Source organism: Haliotis rufescens, unplaced genomic scaffold (assembly GCF_023055435.1).
Source record: "Haliotis rufescens isolate VD_foot unplaced genomic scaffold, xgHalRufe1.0.p SCAF_16, whole genome shotgun sequence".
Lineage (NCBI taxonomy): Eukaryota > Metazoa > Mollusca > Gastropoda > Lepetellida > Haliotidae > Haliotis > Haliotis rufescens.
Genome location: NW_025963846.1, coordinates 807881 through 829957, shown reverse-complemented (window position 1 = coordinate 829957; position 22077 = coordinate 807881). Strand labels below are relative to the sequence as shown.

Sequence of the window (22077 nt, the reverse complement as noted above, 5' to 3'; positions counted from 1 at the left end):
TAAACAAGTTTTCAGATATCTGAGTTACCTGCCCTACCCAAATTCTACTGAGGCATAAAATACATAACTATGTGACTGTTTTCTCCCCAGGTGACTATAGCAGAAGACGACGCCTCAAAGTATGATGCCGCTATGGACCTAGACGAAGACATGCAAATGTAACAATACTTCTTGATCTGATCATATGTATGAACTTACGGACTAGTGGCTGTGTCTTTCCTGTCTTGTAATGAAACAAATTTATTTCTCAGCTGAACTAGGTCATGCTATTAGTTTGGTAAAGTTAAGCAGTGATAACAGAAATAATAATTACAGAATTTAAGTTACAGGGTATGTTCTTTATACATCGAAAAACCATACAACCAACAAAGTTAAAGTACACCCAATTCTTTCATTTGGCATGAAAGATTAAGTTGTCTTTTGAGTTGTATGTACAGAGCTCCAGATAAGCTGCTTATCTGCGTAAAATACGAATCAGAAATGCAGAAATTTGCAGTAAAAAAAACCCCAAGCGTATCAAATATGCAACGAACATTACAGATACGCTACAAAAATAAAACTTGTGTGTAACATCAAAATATTGTGAAGTAACCCTGCGTATTTGATTAGCAAATCAGCAACTTATTTTGAAATTATAAACGGGCATTCCGTCAACCTTGCCAAACTCCACGATGACAGTTACATCATGATCATTTGCCATCACACTTTCTTGTGGAAGTATCTTGGTATTTTTGAGTCCTATAAAGCTCTCGAACCCACACGACACCAGTTTGCAGGGACTAGATGAATAGTGTTTTTAACTATTTAACTTAAATACCCACATGTGTAAAAACTAGTGGGTAACAGAAATTTGAATACCCAGATAGAATTACTGATACCCAATGATTTTAAAATGCATGGGTAAAATACCCACAACACCAAAAGCTTATCTGGAGCTCTGATGTATGACAATCTGATGGGTTTTTTCAGGCTAGCGAAGTTGAAGGAAGAGAAACAGCATGTGATGTTCCCTGACGAAGTCGACACACCAGCTAACGTCACAGCCAGAACAAGATTTGCAAGGTGAGAACTACAAACAATATAGTTGTACATAGTTGTTTGATTAGAACATGTTTTCTTAACATATTTAGCCTGAGGATGGTTAGAAATTTGTGTGTACTTGTGAGTACTTTGCTTCTAATCACTCCCAACTGTACATGATGAAAGGGGTAGGTCAAGTAAGGCCGGAACTGGTTATATTAATGATTGTGGATAGCACATGATAGTAAAAATATCATTCATAAGTCATATGGTGTGTGGCATAATCCTTAACCATTTAAAGTTTTGCTATATATAAACTTATGATGCGCCACTTTTAAATAAGTTCAGATTTAGTGTTGGATGATACAATCAAGGTCCTAACAGCGATAGCCCATTCACAGAGCTCTCTGTACTATCGCTGCCACCAGTCAAAGATCCCCACTGTGATAGGTGGCTACAACCATGCTTGGAGTTTAAGTCGCAACCGACTGACCATTATGTTTACAAACAAGTGATAACAGTTGTGACGCCGAATTCTCTTACCCCAGATAAAATATTTTCTTTTTGTGTCCTTTTGAATTTCTGTTTTATTACAACTGTCATGTAATTGGTATAGTAAGGATGTAAGGGGGAAGTTGGTTGATTTTCCGTTCATCTGCAATCTCAAACCAATCTGATCAAACAAACAAAAAAAGGTAAATTCATCTGGGAAATCTGGTCAGTTGTAAACTTTTTCAAAATTCACTAGGATGACATTCCCAAAGACATAAACAAAAGTATAAATGTTAGTACATTTGGGGTTAGAGGGCAAATTTCAGGATTGATAATGGTTGCTCCCACACTGATGGCAGCCACGTTACCAATGTGTGAAGCCCATGTCTGGGTGGTGCCATGATATGGCTGGAATATTGCTAAAAGTGGGGTAAAAACACTCACTCACTCACTCACTCACTCACTCACTCACTCACTCACTCACTCACTCACTCACTCACTCACTCACTCTGTGTAGAAATTGGGGTGGTGGGGTAGCCTATTGCTTAAAGCAATCACTCGTCACGCTGAAGACCCAGGTTCGATTCCCGACATGGGTACAATGTGTGAGCCCATTTCTGATCTCCCCCGCCGTGATATTGATGGAATATTGCTAAAAAGGGGCGTAAAACCTCACTCACTCACTCACTCGCTCACTCGCTCACTCACTCACTCACTCACTCACTCACTCACTCACTCACTCACTCGGTGACAGATCAGCGTATTGCCAGATACGGATTTGTCTGATGAGAACTGGTACATAATACTAAATGTTGCCATAAGTATTGCTGATTTTGACATACGGATCCAATTACCAGTACTCTATCACTTAACAATGCATTGCGTATCTCCAGTCTAAACCTCATGGTTGTGATTGGTCGTTCACCAGTGCTAGAGTATTATGGCTATTGCGTATTTGGAAGTAGTACTGTCTGTACTTCTGATTTGAGTTTGCCATGACATTAGGATTATTTTTTGCAAGGAACAAGTCTGTAAAATGTGATTATTTCAGGCAGTTATAAGGCTGACGAGGCATTGTAAGCTTATTGCTGTAGTGATCAATTACTGTCTCAGGTTCCGGGGATTGAAGAGCTTTAGAACTTCTCCCTGGGATCCTAAAGAAAACTTGCCATCGGACTTCGCTCGAATATTCCAGTTTGAGAACTTCAAGAGGACCAAGAAGCGGTGTATTGAGGAGGACTTGGATGAAGGAGCCATGGTAAGATGGAGGCTTGGTGTATCTCAGTGGACTTTGTTGATACCATGTTATTGTGCCAGGACTACATGTCTTACTGTCTGGGCCAGGTTTAATTCTTCACAGGTCGGCGGGGGGCACGGGTGGCCCAGTCGTCTAAGGCGCCGCGATTTGCTGTGCAGAATTGCGTCCCTTTGGCACGCCAGAAACCTATGATTGTGGGTTCGAATCCCGGTTCGCCCCGATTATGTTTCTAGGTTTGTCAGCACCATACCCGTGCTCGTTGGTTTCACCGAAGTGGTAAACGTCAGAGACCTGCATCACTTCGGGCTTTCCTCCCACATTAAGGTGACACGCCGCGATATAACTGGAATACTGTTAAAAGCGGCGTTAAACCCAACTCACTCACTCACACAGGTCGGCGTGAAATGGCTGGAATATTGCGGAATATAGCAACAAACAATAGTATACTGTGTGGAGTGGGGTATTTATGTTAAACTGCAGCATGGTATCTGAGGGGCTAGCATTATAAAACCGGTGTATGTCTGGACTTGTACAAGATGTCACACACACATTGATATGTAAGTGGAACAATCTTGAACGCAACGTTAAACCCATTTCACCTCTTGCTGGAACTGGGGCGGTCGGGTAGCCTTGTGGTTAAAGCGCTCGCTCGTCACGCCGAAGACCCGGGTTCCATTCCCGACATGGGTACAATGTGTGAAGCCCATTTCTGGTGTCCCCCGCCGTGATATTGCTGGAATATTGCTAAAAGCGGCGTAAAACCATACTCACTCACTCTTGCTGGGACCAAGCCATGGCTTGATTCGTGTTACCTGGATGTCAGAAGTATATTCTTCTGTAAACAGAAATCAAATGTTTCATTTGTTTGCTGATTATGCCTGAACACTTCAACTAGTTTGTGTACATACAATGCTATTTGTTTCAGCCTGGGTGGTACATCACGGTCCATGTTGCTAATGTACCGAAGGCCTTCATAGGTAAGTTCAGTCTCCTTCCTACATCTGTGGATGAAAACAGAATATTCTGCTGTGTGTTACACGTCATTGTAAGAGTGAATGGGAGGTTTTACCTTACCTGACGCTACACAGTGCTATAGGTGTAGCGTCAGGTAGGTATAAAAACATTGCATTTAATTATTACTTAGATATTGAGTTGAGTTTATAATGGCAATAGCAAGGGTTACGTCATCGAATGTTATGCATTACATGCACCATACCATATGATATTTTTCTATAATTTTTATTGCCCATTACGAAAGTTTAATTCAATAAGCTAACCTGTGCTATACAGATGTGACTGTTAGTCATCAGGTAATATACTCCAATGGGTGTTTATTTGTAGTTAAGTCGGCTTGGGAACCCGAGCAATTCACAATCATATTCCGTTTCTCTCACACGCCCAACTTAATCATGCCTAGCGCATGCGCAGTCAGCTGTCAGCAATTCCTTTGTTCAGCTCACAACACATGGTTCAATCAAGCGCGTTTCCTAATGGTCGGATCTTGACTGAACTTTATGCCATATTTCCGGTTTCTCAACGAAGTACCTACGTAGTAACGAAGTAACCGTCACATACAGTAACGTCTCGTAACAGTACTATGGCCCCTCGTCGAAAACGTATTTCGACTTGCGAAGCTGCCATCGATGTAAACAACCAAGATGGCCGACCGGCCGTATCAACACGACTTCGGTCTAATTCTTCTAACGTCCGCAGGAGATACCAGTCAATTAATCCAGACTCGGCGGCTACCGAACATTCTCACGACCCTTCCAACTGGTACGTTGCAGAACTCCGAGAGCGCATCGCCAGGGACATCGGTATTTTACACCTGCCAAATTCTATGTCACGAGGTCAACTCATTCAGTTCTACTCAAAGAATGTGCCAGCGAACATACGGCCACTACCTGCCTCCCGGACTTCAGCTACAAGCCAAGTCAGACAAGAGTTTCGAAACATTCCTAATTCAGTGGATATTCGCGATGTCGGAGAACCTAACGAAATTCCAAACGAAGCACCGAGAACGACTCCGCCTATGACGTCACCAAGTGTCATGGCTGCGCCCACACAGCCTGACTTGCAGAGTTTAGTCGCGACTGTTCAAGCGCTTCAACAGTCAGTGGAAACTATCACAAGAGTTTTGCTGCCTCACCATACTCAGTCGTCACCTTCCGCCACCGACACAACGACAAGTCCCTCCATTCTGCCGCAGCAATCAACCGCCAGAGAAGAAATTAGAATAAACGGGAAATTCACCCTGTCAACTGCAATTGCCAACCATGCCGCCACCGCTACGCAACCACTGGACCCCAACACACTGCCAAGACTGGAGACAGCGTCTGCACATCTCAGGCAACAGATTCACGAGGGTAGGGACATTAATTTGGCTCTGTTACTAATTCCGGATGATGTTCATTGTGGCCCACGTAGCATTCAGATAGGCGATGGTCAATTACATCTCAAAACTCCCAATGACAAGAGACTTCAGAAAGTGTTGGGTATCAGAGACTTCCTCAAAGCATTTGAAAGGTTCAAAAAGATAATGATGGAGAAATTCCCCAACAGGTCAGCAGAGTTGGACGAATATCAAGGCATTATTATTGGACTAAGTAACGAGACGGACGACAATGCGTTCTACACTTATCACAAGATGTTCTCTGCACAAGCGGCAGCTGCCATTGAACTATTAAATCGACCAGTATACTGGGGCAGACTGGACCGAGAACTCTATATAAAGATTTTTACGTCCAGGAAAGCCAATGCATGCCAGTGGTGCGGCGAATTAAGTCACACATCAGAATTCTGCCCGTTGTCACTTAATGACCAAATGAAATCATCCCTGGTACCCAGGAAGCCGCAGCAGATACGGACGAACAATTTCGACGGTACAGACGCCCATGGACGAGCCATCATCTTCCATCAGGGACAATCCATCTGCAATAATTACAATGACAGAGGATGCAGCCATCAACATTGCAGGTTCATGCACGTGTGCCTAATATGCAAGAGGACTCATCCGAAATTTCAATGTCGCACAGACAAGACGTCCAAGAAGTCGGACAAATGACTTGAAGCCAGACCATCTCCTGTTAATATTGAAACACTTAGAGCTACTTTAGCCAAGCATCCAGACCAAAACATGACAGCATATCTCATCCTCGGCTTCCAAGAAGGTTTCTACACAGGAATTAAGAACCCACCAACCGTCACACGAGTATGTCGAAACTTGCTATCAACCCGAGGACCCCTCAACGTAAATATGGTGACGAAACTGATACATGAAGAGAAGGACAAAGGTTACCTTATGGGTCCATTCCACACAAGTCCCTTTCCTCTGCAGCGAGTTAGTCCCATAGGATTGGTTGAGGGCAAATATTCAAAAAAATTACGACTTATAGTAGATATGTCAGCTCCACATGAAGACCAAGATAATCCAAGTCTCAACTCTTTGATTGATAAAGAAGAATATTCCTTGAAGTACGTTAAAGTCGATGATGCCATATCATGCATTAGACAGCTAGGTAGAGGAACATTCATGTGCAAAACGGATGTTACAGATGCCTTCAAACTTATCCCAATTCACCCCTCATTGTGGCATCTGCACGGTATCAAATGGCAAGGAGAATATTTTTACTACACACGATTGGTGTTTGGCTGCAGATCCAGTCCAAAAATCTTTGATACCCTCGCTGCAGCAGTGTGTTGGATAGCCAAACAGTGTTATCATATCGACTATATATTACACCTGCTAGATGACTTTATCTGCTTCAATAAGACTTTGGAACAAGGACAGAGAACCATGTCGTCTCTTTTGAAAATGTTTGGTGACCTAGGCATCCCTCTCTCTCAACCAAAAACAGTTGGCCCCACGACTTGCTTGGTGTACCTCGGTATCACCCTAGACTCCATCAAGATGGAAGCTAGACTGCCCATGGAGAAGATAGACAGATTGACGACCATCATCCACTCCTTACTACAACAGAGTGAAGTCACCAAACGAGACTTGCTGGTAGTACTGGGACACATGAACTTCGCAATGCAAGTGGTGAAACCAGGACGTACCTTTATCGGCTACCTTCTGCAATTGGCACATTCAGTTCCAGACCTAAAGAACAGGGTACAGTTAAATCAAGAATGTCGACTCGACTTCACCATGTGGATTTGTTTCCTCGAACAATGGAATGGAGTGTCCCTTTTCACAGCTGACAGGATCGATGCTCCAGACTTCCTGCTATACACAGACGCAGCAGGAGCCATAGGTTATGGCGCATATTATCAGCGAAAGTGGTTTGCCTCTAAGTGGCCTGGGCGTCTGTTCACACTGGTAGCAGACGACATGTCTATAGCCCTGATGGAGTTATACCCGATTGTTATGGCAGCAGAGGTCTGGGGAAAAGAATGGGCTAAGAAATCAGTTAGATTTTATTGTGATAACAAAGCCACAGTGGACATCATCAATAAGGGCAGATCCAAATCTCCGGGTATCATGAGGTTCCTGAGGAAGTTAACGCTCACCTCAGCTAAATTCAATTTCATGTGCAGCGCGAGGCATGTCCCAGGGAAACACAACCATATCAGTGATGCTTTGTCTCGATTACAGATAGCCAGATTCAGACGCCTAGCTCCTCAAGCCTGTCGCCACCCAACTGCGTGTCCTCCTATGGAAGAATTGATGTTTCCGAGAACACTACCAACTACAGCATGGCAGACAACGAGTTAGACAACCTGTGGGCATCAGCAGTCTCCCATCGTACATATGAAGTCTACCAAGCAGGGTTCAAGGCCTATGCCCTCTTCATCGCAACATGTAGCAGTATATGGAGTTCATCACTTCCTCCCATATCGGAAGAATTGCTACTCAGATTCGTGGCACACTGTCATAAACATCAAAACCTCAGGTATGCAACAATAAAGACATACCTATGCGGTGTGAGGTTTATGTATCTCAAAGCGGGAGTGCCGAACCCTTGGACTCTGGGCAACCTGACAAGGCTGCATACCATAGTAGGTGCTGTGAAGAGACAGCAAGGCTGTGCAGTATATGTTCGGTTGCCCATAACAAGCTCTATACTTACCAAGTTGTGTCACCTTTTAGACCAAGGTGTCTTCACCTCCTCACTCAATATTATGCTGAAAGCAGTGTGTTGCCTGGCCTTTTTCGCATTCCTCAGATGCGGGGAATTTACGTGTGATAGATTCAGCCCGCATGTCAATTTGTGTTTCAATTCAGTGGTGTTTGCCAGCGATTTGTCATCCCTTATACTCACCTTACAATCTTCGAAAACTGATCCATTTCGCAAAGGTGTGAACATTGTGCTGCATCGGATGAATACTGCCATCTGTCCAGTACACAATATGCTGACCTACATGTATCACAGGAAACAATCTGGAACTTCCCCTCATGACCCTTTGTTTGTGTCACCCAGTGGTAGTGCCTTATCCAGGAAGTTCTTTATTCAGTGCCTCAAAACCTTATTAAGTATGGCTGGATACGATGACAAAGCCTACAACGGACATTCATTCAGAATAGGAGCAGCAACATCAGCTGCAAGTAAAGGCGTGCCCGATCACATGATTCAGACATTGGGTAGATGGACCTCAACGTGTTACACTCGTTATATCAGGACGTCCCAAGTCTCCATACGTGAAGCTCAGATAGCGATGGCACAGAAGTGACCAGCTTCAATAGGATTAAACAAAACTGGAACTCTGTAACTTTTTATCATGTTCTCTTGTTTATGTCTTACGGCCTAATTACTTTTGGGGATTCTCATCAACTCAATTTCACAATTATCATTAATAATAATATGGGCAATCTATCCGCTCTATCAGAGGGCAATTCAGGCGGATACTATTCCCCCTGCAAGTAATTTAACATTCATCTCTTTTTTGTTTTTTCATCATTCGTCTACTCTGCCAGGTACTCCTGGCGCTCGGGAGCAAGTCTTGGGGTGCGCGACTCCTACTTGTATTACTTGGCAGAGGTACAGCCCGCCGATCGGGTATATTTCTTCACCGTCCATTGTTCGTATACACAGCCAAGTCTCAGTACGCTCAAACAGTATGGAGTGCGCTACTCCGATATTAGAGACTTGGCTGAAGTTAGTCTTCCATGTACTATGTTTATGTGTCATGTATATATGTATATACCGAGAATCCCCATATGCCAAAAATTTAATAAATGTTGTTCTTTTATATGTTGTCGTGTTGTTATTGACATTATAAATTATTACTTAGATATTGAGTTGAGTTTATAATGGCAATAGCAAGGGTTACGTCATCGAATGTTATGCATTACATGCACCATACCATATGATATTTTTCTATAATTTTTATTGCCCATTACGAAAGTTTAATTCAATAAGCTAACCTGTGCTATACAGATGTGACTGTTAGTCATCAGGTAATATACTCCAATGGGTGTTTATTTGTAGTTAAGTCGGCTTGGGAACCCGAGCAATTCACAATCATATTCCGTTTCTCTCACACGCCCAACTTAATCATGCCTAGCGCATGCGCAGTCAGCTGTCAGCAATTCCTTTGTTCAGCTCACAACACATGGTTCAATCAAGCGCGTTTCCTAATGGTCGGATCTTGACTGAACCCACCACCTCCCTCACCACCCTATCCGCTCTATCAGAGGGCAATTCAGGCGGATACTATTCCCCCTGCAAGTAATTTAACATTCATCTCTTTTTTGTTTTTTCATCATTCGTCTACTCTGCCAGGTACTCCTGGCGCTCGGGAGCAAGTCTTGGGGTGCGCGACTCCTACTTGTATTACTTGGCAGAGGTACAGCCCGCCGATCGGGTATATTTCTTCACCGTCCATTGTTCGTATACTCAGCCAAGTCTCAGTACGCTCAAACAGTATGGAGTGCGCTACTCCGATATTAGAGACTTGGCTGAAGTTAGTCTTCCATGTACTATGTTTATGTGTCATGTATATATGTATATACCGAGAATCCCCATATGCCAAAAATTTAATAAATGTTGTTCTTTTATATGTTGTCGTGTTGTTATTGACATTATAAATCAGAAATGCTTATGTTTTACCTTACCTGACTCTACACCTATAGCACTGTGAACCATGTTTCAGAGGGGTATCAACCAGGGTTGTGTTGTTTCAGAGGGGTATCAACCAGGGTTGTGTTGTTTCAGAGGGGTATCAGCCAGGGTTGTGTTGTTTCAGAGGGGTATCAACCAGGGTTGTGTTGTTTCAGAGGGGTATCAGCCAGGGTTGTGTTGTTTCAGAGGAGTATCAGCCAGGGTTGTGTTGTTTCAGAGGGGTATCAGCCAGGGTTGTGTTGTTTCAGAGGGGTATCAGCCAGGGTTGTGTTGTTTCAGAGGGGTATCAGCCAGGGTTGTGTTGTTTCAGAGGGGTATCAACCAGGGTTGTGTTGTTTTAGAGAGGTATCAACCAGAGTTGTGCTGTTTCAGAGGGGTATCAGCCAGGGTTGTGTTGTTTCAGAGGGGTATGAGCCAGGGTTGCCTGTTGTGTTGTTTCAGCGGGGTATCAGCCAGGGTTGTGTTGTTTCAGAGGGGTATCAACCAGAGTTGTGTTGTTTCAGAGGGGTATCAGCCAGGGTTGTGTTGTTTCAGAGGGGTATGAGCCAGGGTTGCCTGTTGTGTTGTTTCAGCAGGGTATCAACAAAGGTTGTGTTGTTTCAGAGGGGTATCAGCCAGGGTCGCCTGTTGTGCTGTTTGGGCTGCTGCCACATGAACATAAAGTATCTGTCGTCCATTTTGTTGTGAAGAAGTGTGCTGAAGTGGACCAGCCAATCAGGTCGAAGGACAGGCTCATCTTTCACGTGGGATACCGAAGGTTCTCAGCTAATCCCATCTTCTCTCAGCACACACTTGGCTCAAAACACAAGGTAACAAATACTACTCAATCTTTTCTAGGGATACAGAGCTGCGACATACTGTCATTAAAAGCTGAGACAACAACTTATGGAGACTTCTTGTTCCATGATCGCTATATTGCTGAAATAATGCTGATGTGATGTTAAATTTTAACTAACTCACTTCCACGAAATAACAATTACTATGTGTATGACAAATCTCATAGAAATCAGTCATATTCAGGTTACCACCAGGATACCCGGTACATTCCCATCCAATGTAAAGTGGTATATTAAACAAACTTTTTTCACTTTTAATTTCATGACTTCTATCTTGTACATGTTGAAAAAGAAAAAGGGTTTATCAGTGATATTAAAATGCATCCTGATAGTGGTAGACGGAAAATAGTGATAAATGGTGAAGACCGTCAGATAAGATTCAGGAGAAGCATAAACACTGAGATTAGGGTCCGTCAGAAGCTGTCACCCGGTGATTGTCATAAAGATGACTGCTGATCATGAACGTCCTAGTGTTAGGCATTTAGTCTAATGTGTAATCCTGAGGGGATTCCGGGTTAGAATAGATCCCCAGCAACCTATACTGGTCCACCCTGTGGGGATTCCGGGTAAGAATAGGTCCCCAGCAACCTATACTGGTCCACCCTGTGGGGATTCCGGGTTAGAATAGATCCCCAGCGACCTGTGCTGGTCCACCCTGTGGGGATTCCGGGTTAGAATAGATCCCCAGTGACCTGTGCTGGTCCACCCTGTGGGGATTCTGGGTTAGAATAGGTCCCCAGCGACCTGTGCTGGTCCACCCTGTGGGGATTCCGGGTTAGAATAGGTCCCCAGCGACCTGTGCTGGTCCACCCTGTGGGGATTCCGGGTTAGAATAGGTCCCCAGCGACCTGTGCTGGTCCACCCTGTGGGGATTCCGGGTTAGAATAGATCCCCAGCGACCTATACTGGTCCACCCTGTGGGGATTCCGGGTTAGAATAGGTCCCCAGCGACCTGTGCTGGTCCACCCTGTGGGGATTCCGGGTTAGAATAGGTCCCCAGCAACCTGTGCTGGTCCACCCTGTGGGGATTCCGGGTTAGAATAGATCCCCAGCGACCTATACTGGTCCACCCTGTGGGGATTCCGGGTTAGAATAGATCCCCAGCAACCAGTGCTGGTCCACCCTCTGGGGATTCCGGGTAAGAATAGGTCCCCAGCGACCAGTGCTGGTCCACCCTGTGGGGATTCCGGGTTAGAATAGATCCCCAGCGACCTGTGCTGGTCAACCCTCTGGGGATTCCGGGTTAGAATAGATCCCCAGCAACCTATACTGGTCCACCCTGTGTAGTGGGGATTCCGGGTTAGAATAGGTCCCCAGCAACCTGTGCTGGTCAACCCTCTGGGGATTCCGGGTTAGAATAGATCCCCAGCAACCTATACTGGTCCACCCTGTGTAGTGGGGATTCCGGGTTAGAATAGATCCCCAGCAACCTATGCTGGTTGTAAGAGGCAACCAAGTGGATGGTGATCAGGCTCGGTGATCATACCCCAACAGCTCACAATATCAGTCTCTGGATTAACTGGTCTAGGTGCAATTATTTCCTGGCCGTCGTCATAGCTGGAATATTGCTGAGTGGGGCATTAAGCAACAAACAAACAATACTGTGAACATGTATGAAAGTCCACTGTTGGAGGGGGATGGAATCTATTCTTTTTCAATATACAATTGTATTAATATGTCAGCTTAGTCTGGGAAGAAAGCCAGAGTGACACAGGTCCGAGGCATTCATGGGACATTCTAAATCAATACTTCACAGGTTTTGTGTATACTAGGTTCATAAAACACCTTTGAAGACATTCTGATTTTTTATGTAGTCGCTATTTTTAACCTACAAATCAGACAGGGCCTGGCGCAAGAGCCAAACCACTAATGAACACTCAAATCACATCACAAATAGACCCGTAAAGATCCGGGGTAGAATAGGTCTTCAGCAACCCATGCTTGCCGTAAAAGGTGACTATGCTTGTTGTAAGAGGTGACTAAAGGGATCGGGTGGCCAGGCTAGCTGACTTGGTTGATGCATGTCATTGATCCCAATTGCGTGGATTGATGCACATGATATTAATCACTGGATTGTCTGGTCCAGACTCGATTATTTACAGACCAGAGTCATATAGCTGGAATATTGCTGAGTGCGGCGTTAAACAACAAACCAAACCGAAACATCACAAATACTCCAATATTTCTTGTGCACTGTATGTCATAACCTTGCCGCCATCAGTGCCACACATTGCTTCAGTATCTCTCAATGGTAGGGTTTAAACATTGTTCATGCATGGAGCAGCTTATTGGACATTGGTACCATTAGTAACAAACAGCCTCATTTCTCAGATGGAAATAGCCACACATAGCTACCATACCCAATCTCATTAAAATCAGATCCTAGTTTTCGCTACTGCTAAACAAAGATCTGAAGACATCCCATTAGGGGTCACGTCAGAATGACCTTTCATCCGACCAATCAGTGCGACGCTTACCAGATTATGAAAGTAACTGTCGGAATGTGATTTCTAATCATGCAATCTCGAAAACTTTATCATGGGGTATTCCGAACGATGAGATTGCTACCATACCTCAAAGTGATCAGGTATGTTCCCTACCTGTGATGTACTGACAGTGCTGGGCTTTTGGTAGCTCATGTATTCAATGTTGAGATGAACAGCCGGAGTAACCAAGGTTGGTTGTTGTTTGTGTTTCAGTTTGAGAGGTTCATGCCGACGGGCACGGCAGTGGTGGCTACAGTGTATGCCCCGATCCTGTTCCCGCCGTCTCCTGTACTGGTGTTTCAGGAAGTGGCCTATGGTAAGCTGAGTGTGCTCTGTAGTCAAGGTGTTCAGGCTGAGTCACTGGGTAGCAACGCTGGGTATAGAAATCAGCCATAGAAGATAGTCTGTTTGGCCAGCCTTTTTTAAACTAAGTTTACAAAACCGGTGACTCTAAAAAATTTGAATGTGAAAGAAAGAGGAAAAAGCAGTGGGTGCCGTAAAGTAAAGTAAAGTGATATAAAAACAGCTCATTTACAGTGGGTAGAATAGATCTTCAGCAACCAATGCTTGACGTAAAAGGCGACTATGCTTGTCGTAAAAGGCGACTAACGGGATCGGGTGGTCAGGCTTGCTTACTTGGTTGATGCATGTCATCACTGGATTGTCTGGTCCAGACTCGATTATTTACAGACCACCGTCATATAGCTGGAATATTGCTGCGTGTGACACAAAACAACAAACAAACAAACATTACCCATGTACAATAGTTTTAAAGAAGCTAACTTGAGGTGTAACCTTCTCTTTTTACACAGCAATAAACACATAAACTGCATCAAGCTACCCTGATCTGACCGACAACTGGTTTTGTCTGTATCATCATACTTCCTATTGATTTTCAGTTTTTAAATTTATATGATCAGTTACTTTTTTCTTTGAGTATATAACCAAGCTTTTGTGAAAGCTTGTATGATGTATTGAAATGGGTACACACACTGTTTAACATAGCATACGTCCATGTCCTACAGGAGAGCAGAGCCTCGTGGCCACAGGCACCCTGCTGTCCGTCAACCCCGACCGGATCATAGCAAAGAGGGCCGTACTCAGTGGTTACCCATTCAAGATCAACAAGCGGTCAGCGGTCATCAGATACATGTTCTTCAACAGAGGTGAGTCCATGCAGGACCATTGCTTGGTTTTCATTAGGGGTGTAAAAGCGTGAATTGATTTTGAATTTTCAAAATAGGGTACAGCTTGTTATGCTAGGGACTGGTCATTTATTATGGAAAGATTGGTCTTGGGACTCTGTTTATCGCTGTTTGCTGAAATCTTTTGTGAAGAGAGTAGAAGCTTTTGCACATAATAGACTTGTTGCTTCTTTCAAGTCATCTTATTCAGGGGGCATGGGTGGCCCAGTCGTCCAAGGCACCACAAATTGCTGTACAGAGTTGCATCCCAGGGGCACTTAAGATTTTGGGTTCCAATCCCAGTTCGGCCCGATTATGGTTCTACGTCTGTCAGCACCGTACCGCGATATAGCGTGATTACTGTTGAGAGCAGTGCTAAAGAAAATTTCACTTCCTCATGGTTAAACCTTGATATCTTGATTGCACTTGCATGGGCTGTCTGCACTGGTGCGCATTTCTTTGTTTGTTGTTTAACGCTGCACTCATCAATATTCCAGCCATTTTATGGTGGTCTGTAAATAATCCAGTGATTGACATCATGAGCATCGATCCACACAATTGGGATACGATGACATGCATCAAGTCAGCGAGTCTGATCAATCGATTTTGTTAGTCGCCCCTTACAAGCATAGTTGCCAACTATGTCAAGCATGGTTTGCTGAAGACCTATTCTACCCTGGATCTTCACAGCATTTCTACCCAGATAGCTTGGACCATTGTTCCTACTTTAAAATATTGTTTTCCTGTTTGGGGTTTGTCCAACATTGTTATGTGATTAAGATTTCTGTCACTTCACTTTAATTAGAAGGTTAAGCCGTATTTAATTAGGGGAGAGTTTAAGTAAGAGGAGAGAACATAGGCAGTCAGTGAAATGCTAATACTTGAATAACGGAACATATAACAAAATTAATTGCCATATGGCTGATATATTGTTACATTTTAACTCACATAAAACTGTGGTTTCTATTTTAGAGGACATTATGTGGTTTAAACCCGTAGAGCTGAGAACCAAGTGGGGACGGAGGGGCCACATAAAGGAGCCATTGGGTGAGTCGTCGTTCACTTCATTGCTGAACAGATGTTCAGATGGTGTTGGCTTGTCTGATGGTGATTTAAAGGTGAAAGGTATCCGATCATTTGATGTGACTGGAATACGGTTCAAAGTTCAATAAAGTCCCAACTCATTCACTTAATAAGGAGAATACTTACAGGATCCCTATATCATCTGTTCTACGTGCCTAGAGTAAAACTCTCCAGTTATGGACAGAACTTTCTCCTTTGCTGTTGCTATTGAATTGAACAAACTACCCCCTGATCGCCATGAATGTCTTACCTACACTGTTTTTAGAACATCAATTAAGACCATTCTCTTTCGCCAAGCTTTCGACTCAACTGTCCTCTCTTGTCTGCTACCATGCCATGGTTTATTCTCCCTGCTGTGTTTTATTGTATGATAAACAACTCCCACTCATCGTGTATTTCTTATATGGGATATCAATGTCATGTACAGGATGTTGATAAAATGTGCAAGCTTTAACAATATTTACCCAAATTTAAAGAACAATGACTCCCTGAATAGAATACAACCTTGGAAATGTCAGACAAGTCCATTTTACGAACAGGTGGGTTAAGTTTGGTATTTCCTGCATATTCTTACAATCCTCACATCAGTGATCTGTACGGTTCCCCCTAGTACAGAATGTCATCTCTCACCCACTTTTGGGTGTGATCGTTCGGCCATGGTGTTATCTGCGTAGCCCAGCTACATCCATGGGCACCAACTTACTAGACACTTCCCGCTCAAAAATAACGAATATGACGTCATCAATTTGCGAGTGCATATCCGAATCTCCAAAAATGATGTCATGATAGAACAATGTTTTATCGTGAAATAAACCACGCTTCGTTCATTGTTCTTTGCGATTTATCACGTAGCTATCTTATGCAATGCAATACTCCTCTATCGTATGCTGTATCTTATACTGTACTGTACTATACTATATTATACTGTACTGTACTATCTTATACTGTACTGTACTATCTTATACTGTACTGTACTATCTTATCTTATACTGTACTATACTATATTATACTGTACTGTACTATCTTATACTGTACTGTACTATCTTATACTATACTATCTTATACTGTACTGTACTATCTTATACTATACTATCTTATACTGTACTGTACTATCTTATTCTGTACTGTACTATCTTATACTATACTATCCTATACTGTACTGTACTATACTATCTTATTCTGTACTGTACTATCTTATACTGTACTCTACTATCTTATACTATACTATCTTATACTGTACTGTACTATCTTATACTATACTATCTTATACTGTACTGTACTATCTTATTCTGTACTGTACTATCTTATACTATACTATCCTATACTGTACTGTACTATACTATCTTATTCTGTACTGTACTATCTTATACTGTAATGTAATATCTTATACTGTACTGTACTATCTTATACTGTACTGTAATATCTTATACTGTACTGTAATATCTTATACTGTACTGTACTATCTTATACTGTACTGTAATATCTTATTCTGTACTGTACTATCTTATACTGTACTGTAATATCTTATACTGTACTGTACTATCTTATACTGTACTGTAATATCTTATACTGTACTGTACTATCTTATACTGTACTATACTATCTTTAAACTGTACTGTACTATCTTATACTGTACTGTACTATCGAAATGTTATGATAAGGCTTAGAGCCGGGCTACTAAGACTTAAGGTAAACAAAGGTAGATGGGCTGATATTGATTTACGTTTACAGCTCTGCCCCGTATGTGAAACAAGTATAGAGAACAAATATCATTTTACTTTAGAATGTGAATATTACAACAATATTAGACAACTGTATTTACCAACAACTTTTTGCCATAATCCAAATATGCATAAATTTAAAACGCTGCTGTCATCTTCATGTAAACAATTACATGGAAAACAATGTAAATACCTGTATTACAGCTATGAAAGAAGACGTAATTATGAAAAGCCTGTGAATATGTAAATTTGTACCTGACATTACCTTTTTTTCATGTACCACACTATTTCAAATGTATGTATTGTATATGGGCCAGTGGCCTTAGTACAAATAAAGACTTCTTCTTCTTCTACTATCTTCTACTATACTATCTTATACTGTACTGTACTATCTTATACTGTACTATCTTATACTGTACTGTACTGTACTGTAATATACTTTACCATACTATACTTGCAGGCACCCATGGTCATATGAAGTGTGTGTTTGATGGCAAGATGAAGTCTCAGGACACAATTCTCATGAACTTGTACAAGCGCATGTACCCAAAGTGGACGTACAACCCCCACGTGACGATGCCCGTGGTGGTGAAGGAATATGGCGCTGGTGACATGGAGAGTGATGACAAGGCGGGGGAAGGAGCAGCTTACCAGATGTTTGAGTGATGTGGCTCTCCTCTCACTATTGTCCTCCCTGACCATTGCTGCGTGACCATTGCTGCGTGACCATTGCTCCGTGACCATTGCTCCGTGACCATTGCTTCGTGACCATTGCTTCGTGACCATTATTCAGGGCCCTGTATCACAAACCAATCCTTCTGTGAAGACGATCGAAACTACCGGGGTAGACATATGACAATCTTTGTTTTCACACGACTTTGTGAATCACGGACTAGAAAATCACTATGGAGTTCTTGTTACATTTTCCAGCAGGACCGGGAATTTTATTTTGTTATATTTGGACAAGCCATCTTGTAGATTTCAGAAAAAAAGATGAGGTATGGTCCAGGGGTCTGGAAAATTTAAAATCCCAATCGGACATTTGCATTTAGGCCACGCCCCTTTCAAATAGCGTATTTTAGAACGACTTTTCACACACATTACAAGTTGTTACATATACATAATATGATGAACCGGACATTTGAGATTCCCATTAGGACATGTCCGGCGCATATGACCGTTTCCGGACCCCTGGTATGGTCATTGGGTGTCATTTTGAAATATTCTGAATTTGATGCTGTTTTTGTTTTCTGAACCACAAACTGTCTATTAATTAAAGACATTGTATCTAAAATACTTCCCACAAACACTCTATAACAATGTGGGTGAACGGGTGGCCCAGTCGTCTTAGGCGCCACGATTCGCTGTTTAGAGTTGCGTCCCTTGGGCACGCCAGAAACCTATGATTGTGGGTTCGAATCCCGGTTCGCCCCAATTATGTTTCTAGGTTTGTCAGCACCATACTCGTGCTCTTTGGTTTCACCGAAGTGGTTAACGTCTGAGACCTGCATCACTTCGGGCTTTCCTCCCACATTAAGTTGACACCCCGCTTATAACTGGAATACTGTTAAAAGCGGCGTTAAACCCAACTCACTCACTCATTCACTTTAACAATGTTTAAGTCAAGGCAGGGAAAAATGACAGCCTCTTTAATTTATGAGGCCTCCATAATTGATGTACCCGTCAAAGGATAATAACAGAAGTGCAGAGAATGTCCATCTAAGATCTTACCTGCCAACAGATTATTTCAGTGTTTAATGCATCATAAACTGCATTAGTATTGGCTTACATTTGTACACTTCTGTGTTACAGTAGGAAATAACTAGTTTTCATCCTATCACTTAGGAAACAAGTGTAATTATGTCAACAATTACAACAGACAGGAACCCGTTTTCTTCAGCTGGCGTGAAACGTTTGCGTCAGTGATGTGGGATGTATCATGGTTATTTATAAGTATTTGTTGTGTACATAACTGAAATTGTACAGAATGTGAATACTAAATAAAACTTTCTTATTTTGTATGTTGTTCAGTGTCTCCTATTCAGGGTGAGTGTTTTGAATGGGTTCTTGCCACAGACTGTCATTACCCAACAACTGGCACTCCTTGGGGGACAAGACCGCCTCCATGGTCTAGTGGTAGAACGTCCGCCCGGAGAGGGGAAGGTCCGGGATTCGATCCCCAGCTGCGCCATACCAAAAGACGTTAAAATATGGTACTTGTTGTTACCCTGTCTGGCGCTCGGCATTAAGGGGCTAAAACAAGGGCTGGTCGGCTCGGAGACAGTATACTGCGTCTGAGTGGGGTATTCATGTTAAACTGCAGCATGGTATCTCAGTGAGCTAGCACTATAAATCGGCACCAGTCCTGACTAGTCAAAGCAGCCACACAAACACACACACGTACATGCACGTCGCTATATAAGTGCAATAATCTTGGATGCTATGTTAAACCCCATTTCACCTCACCTCACCTTGTGGGACACCCATCATTATCAGACACAGTGGTCTGCAGCTCATCAGGATCAGATGGTCATGGGTTCAAATCCTAGATACAAGCTATGATCCTCAGTCCAGCAGAACCGTGCTTGTGGGTTTCACCATGGTAAATGTATTCGATCTGTGTCACTTTGGACTTTCTTACTACAGATGACCCACAGAAATGTAACCGAAAGAAGTGTAAACGTGAGGAATGGAGATAAGATGGTCAAAATGGCTTCTGAGTATGAATGGTGGTCTACCAACAGGCAATAGCAAACCTTGGCTGTGTGTCCTAGTACCCGATTCTTGGGATTGTTGCGTTAAATGTTTCAGTGAAACCGCTTCCCCCTGACGTTGGAATAATGAAACAACATTCACTCAGTAAAACAACACAAGTTGCTCCATTTCAGGGGTGAGTGAGTGAATGTGTTGTTTAACCCCGCTTTTAACAGTATTGACATTATATCACGGCGTGTCAGCTTGATGTGGGAGGAAAGCCTGAAGTGATGCAAGTTTTGGACGTTTACCACTTCGGTGGTACCCACGAGCACAGGTATGTTGCTGACAAACCTAGAAACATAATCAAGACGAACCGGGATTCGAACCCATAATCATAGGTACGCAACTCTGCACAGCGAATCGCGGCGCCTCAGATGACTGGGCCACCTGTGCCCCCAATGTCAGGTGTGCCCCACTGTGATATTGCTAAAAGAGGCTTAAAACCATACTTACAAGTTGCTGATTTTGATTACCAAATCCCAACTGCTACCACTTCTAAGAAGCTTTGTGAATTTGGGATATTTTCTGCAGTTAAATCACAAGACACTGGTGAAGAAGACTGCCATCAGATTGTATAGGGGACCCCTGCGATGTGATTTTTTGGCGACAAATGGCATTTGGACATTTCCATGATTTTAGCAACTTGTGATAGTACATTCCTCCATATCAATACCATGCTTGAAAAGATCTTTTGGATGACAATCAATGTCCAAAAAATAAACCGATCTGAAACCCTGCTGTGGGGCGGGAAATAGTTACAATGGTATATAATTTTTCAATTTGAATTTTACACGATATACGGCTTTTCCATTGGACGAGAGGTTGGTCACATGACCACAAAATTGACGTTCATAAGTGTATTAACAACACAATTTGACGTTCATACGTTTTTCACGAGACCGTGTTCTTGAAATGACGCTGAGAGACTACTTCCACATTCCTGAGGAAACCCCTGGGAATTCCCTAGCACAAAAACATACATAAGCGTTCTTTCTCATCATTTAGAACCTATATTCTTGATCTCAGCGTTTCAGTATACATTGAGAAATGTCAGAGAGCCTGACTGCATGATTGTTCACGAATATCCTCGCTACGGCCTATCCTAAAGAACAAACGAGGAAAATGCACAATGTCATATAAACTGTCGTAGTATCGACTCGATTCGTGTCTAGGCTGACACTGACCGTCTCCAGCAATCTATGAATTTACCTAAGTGCCTGTTTGGCGCATCTTTATTAACCTTTCAATGATCGGCCAGTTGATCAGTGATGACTGACACATGTAACCACCACAGGTTCATTAACAACTTCGGAAATCTCTCCTGTCACGTTTATCGTCTTGACGTCTTGTACTTGATGTAAATGTATTACGATGCGCTCTCATTGTGACCGACTTACTGAGGTAGTTCTTTACAGACCTTTCTCATCTATTGAGGATATGATTTGAACACATGTGCTCATCTTTTTGAGGAACTATTTTACTCCGCGATAAAGCTGGTTGTTGTATGGCTGTCAGTGTAAACATGAGGTCACATGTACTAAATAAAATTGTGTTTAGATCTTGGCCTACGAAGTAAGAAATTGTGATAAAAAGATTAGGGCCAAACATTGTCGCTAGCTCCGACGTTCATACAGTTTGGCCCTCACTCTATGAAGGTTCATACTCCAATGAACTCACACAAAGTGAAGGTCAATTCTTAAATGAACATGACACTCGTGCATAACTGTGACTTAAACATCAGTGTGATAAACTCAAAAGATGGTAAGCTCAAGTGTATTGTTGGGCCGACAACCAAATCCAATTCTTGACCTTTGGTGTTGTTGTCAAAGACTGCCCTCAATACGGGGGGGGGGGCGGTAGGGTAGCCAAGTGGTTAAAGCTTTCGCTTGTCATGCCGAAGACCCAGGTTCGATTCCCACAATGTGTGCAATGTGTGAAGCCTATTTCTGGTGTCCCCCACCGTGATATTCTCGAATATTGCTGAAAGCTGCTTAAACCATACTCACTCACTCACTCACTCACTCAATACAGCAACATTGACACCAGCTCAATTCACCAAACAGGTCTTGAAAAGAAACTGAGTATGCCATCACAGTTGCCGGACAAAACAACGTGTGACGACGATTCCCTTCAGGTCTTTCGGGCAGAGTAAATAAAGAAGGAAAACAAACAAGTG

General features: G+C 42.8%; 1 protein-coding gene across 2 annotated transcripts in view; it reads left to right on the top strand.

The window, feature by feature from the left end:
* Window positions 1-18584, top strand: part of LOC124146148 (pre-rRNA-processing protein TSR1 homolog) — a 31626-nt gene extending 13042 nt beyond the window's left edge. The window contains exons 12-20 of one of the 2 annotated variants that reach the window (XM_046516287.2): window positions 91-158; window positions 970-1062; window positions 2626-2770; window positions 3696-3747; window positions 10438-10643; window positions 13370-13472; window positions 14182-14322; window positions 15313-15387; window positions 17605-18584. In XM_046516287.2, the coding sequence (XP_046372243.2) occupies window positions 91-158; window positions 970-1062; window positions 2626-2770; window positions 3696-3747; window positions 10438-10643; window positions 13370-13472; window positions 14182-14322; window positions 15313-15387; window positions 17605-17810 (1089 nt within the window). In that variant the 3' untranslated portion in view covers window positions 17811-18584. Of the gene's footprint in view, window positions 1-90; window positions 159-969; window positions 1063-2625; window positions 2771-3695; window positions 3748-9927; window positions 10191-10437; window positions 10644-13369; window positions 13473-14181; window positions 14323-15312; window positions 15388-17604 lie in introns of those variants that run through there. The other variant, XM_048396769.1, reaches the window with a different exon arrangement.
* The last annotated feature ends 3493 nt before the right edge of the window (window positions 18585-22077 follow it).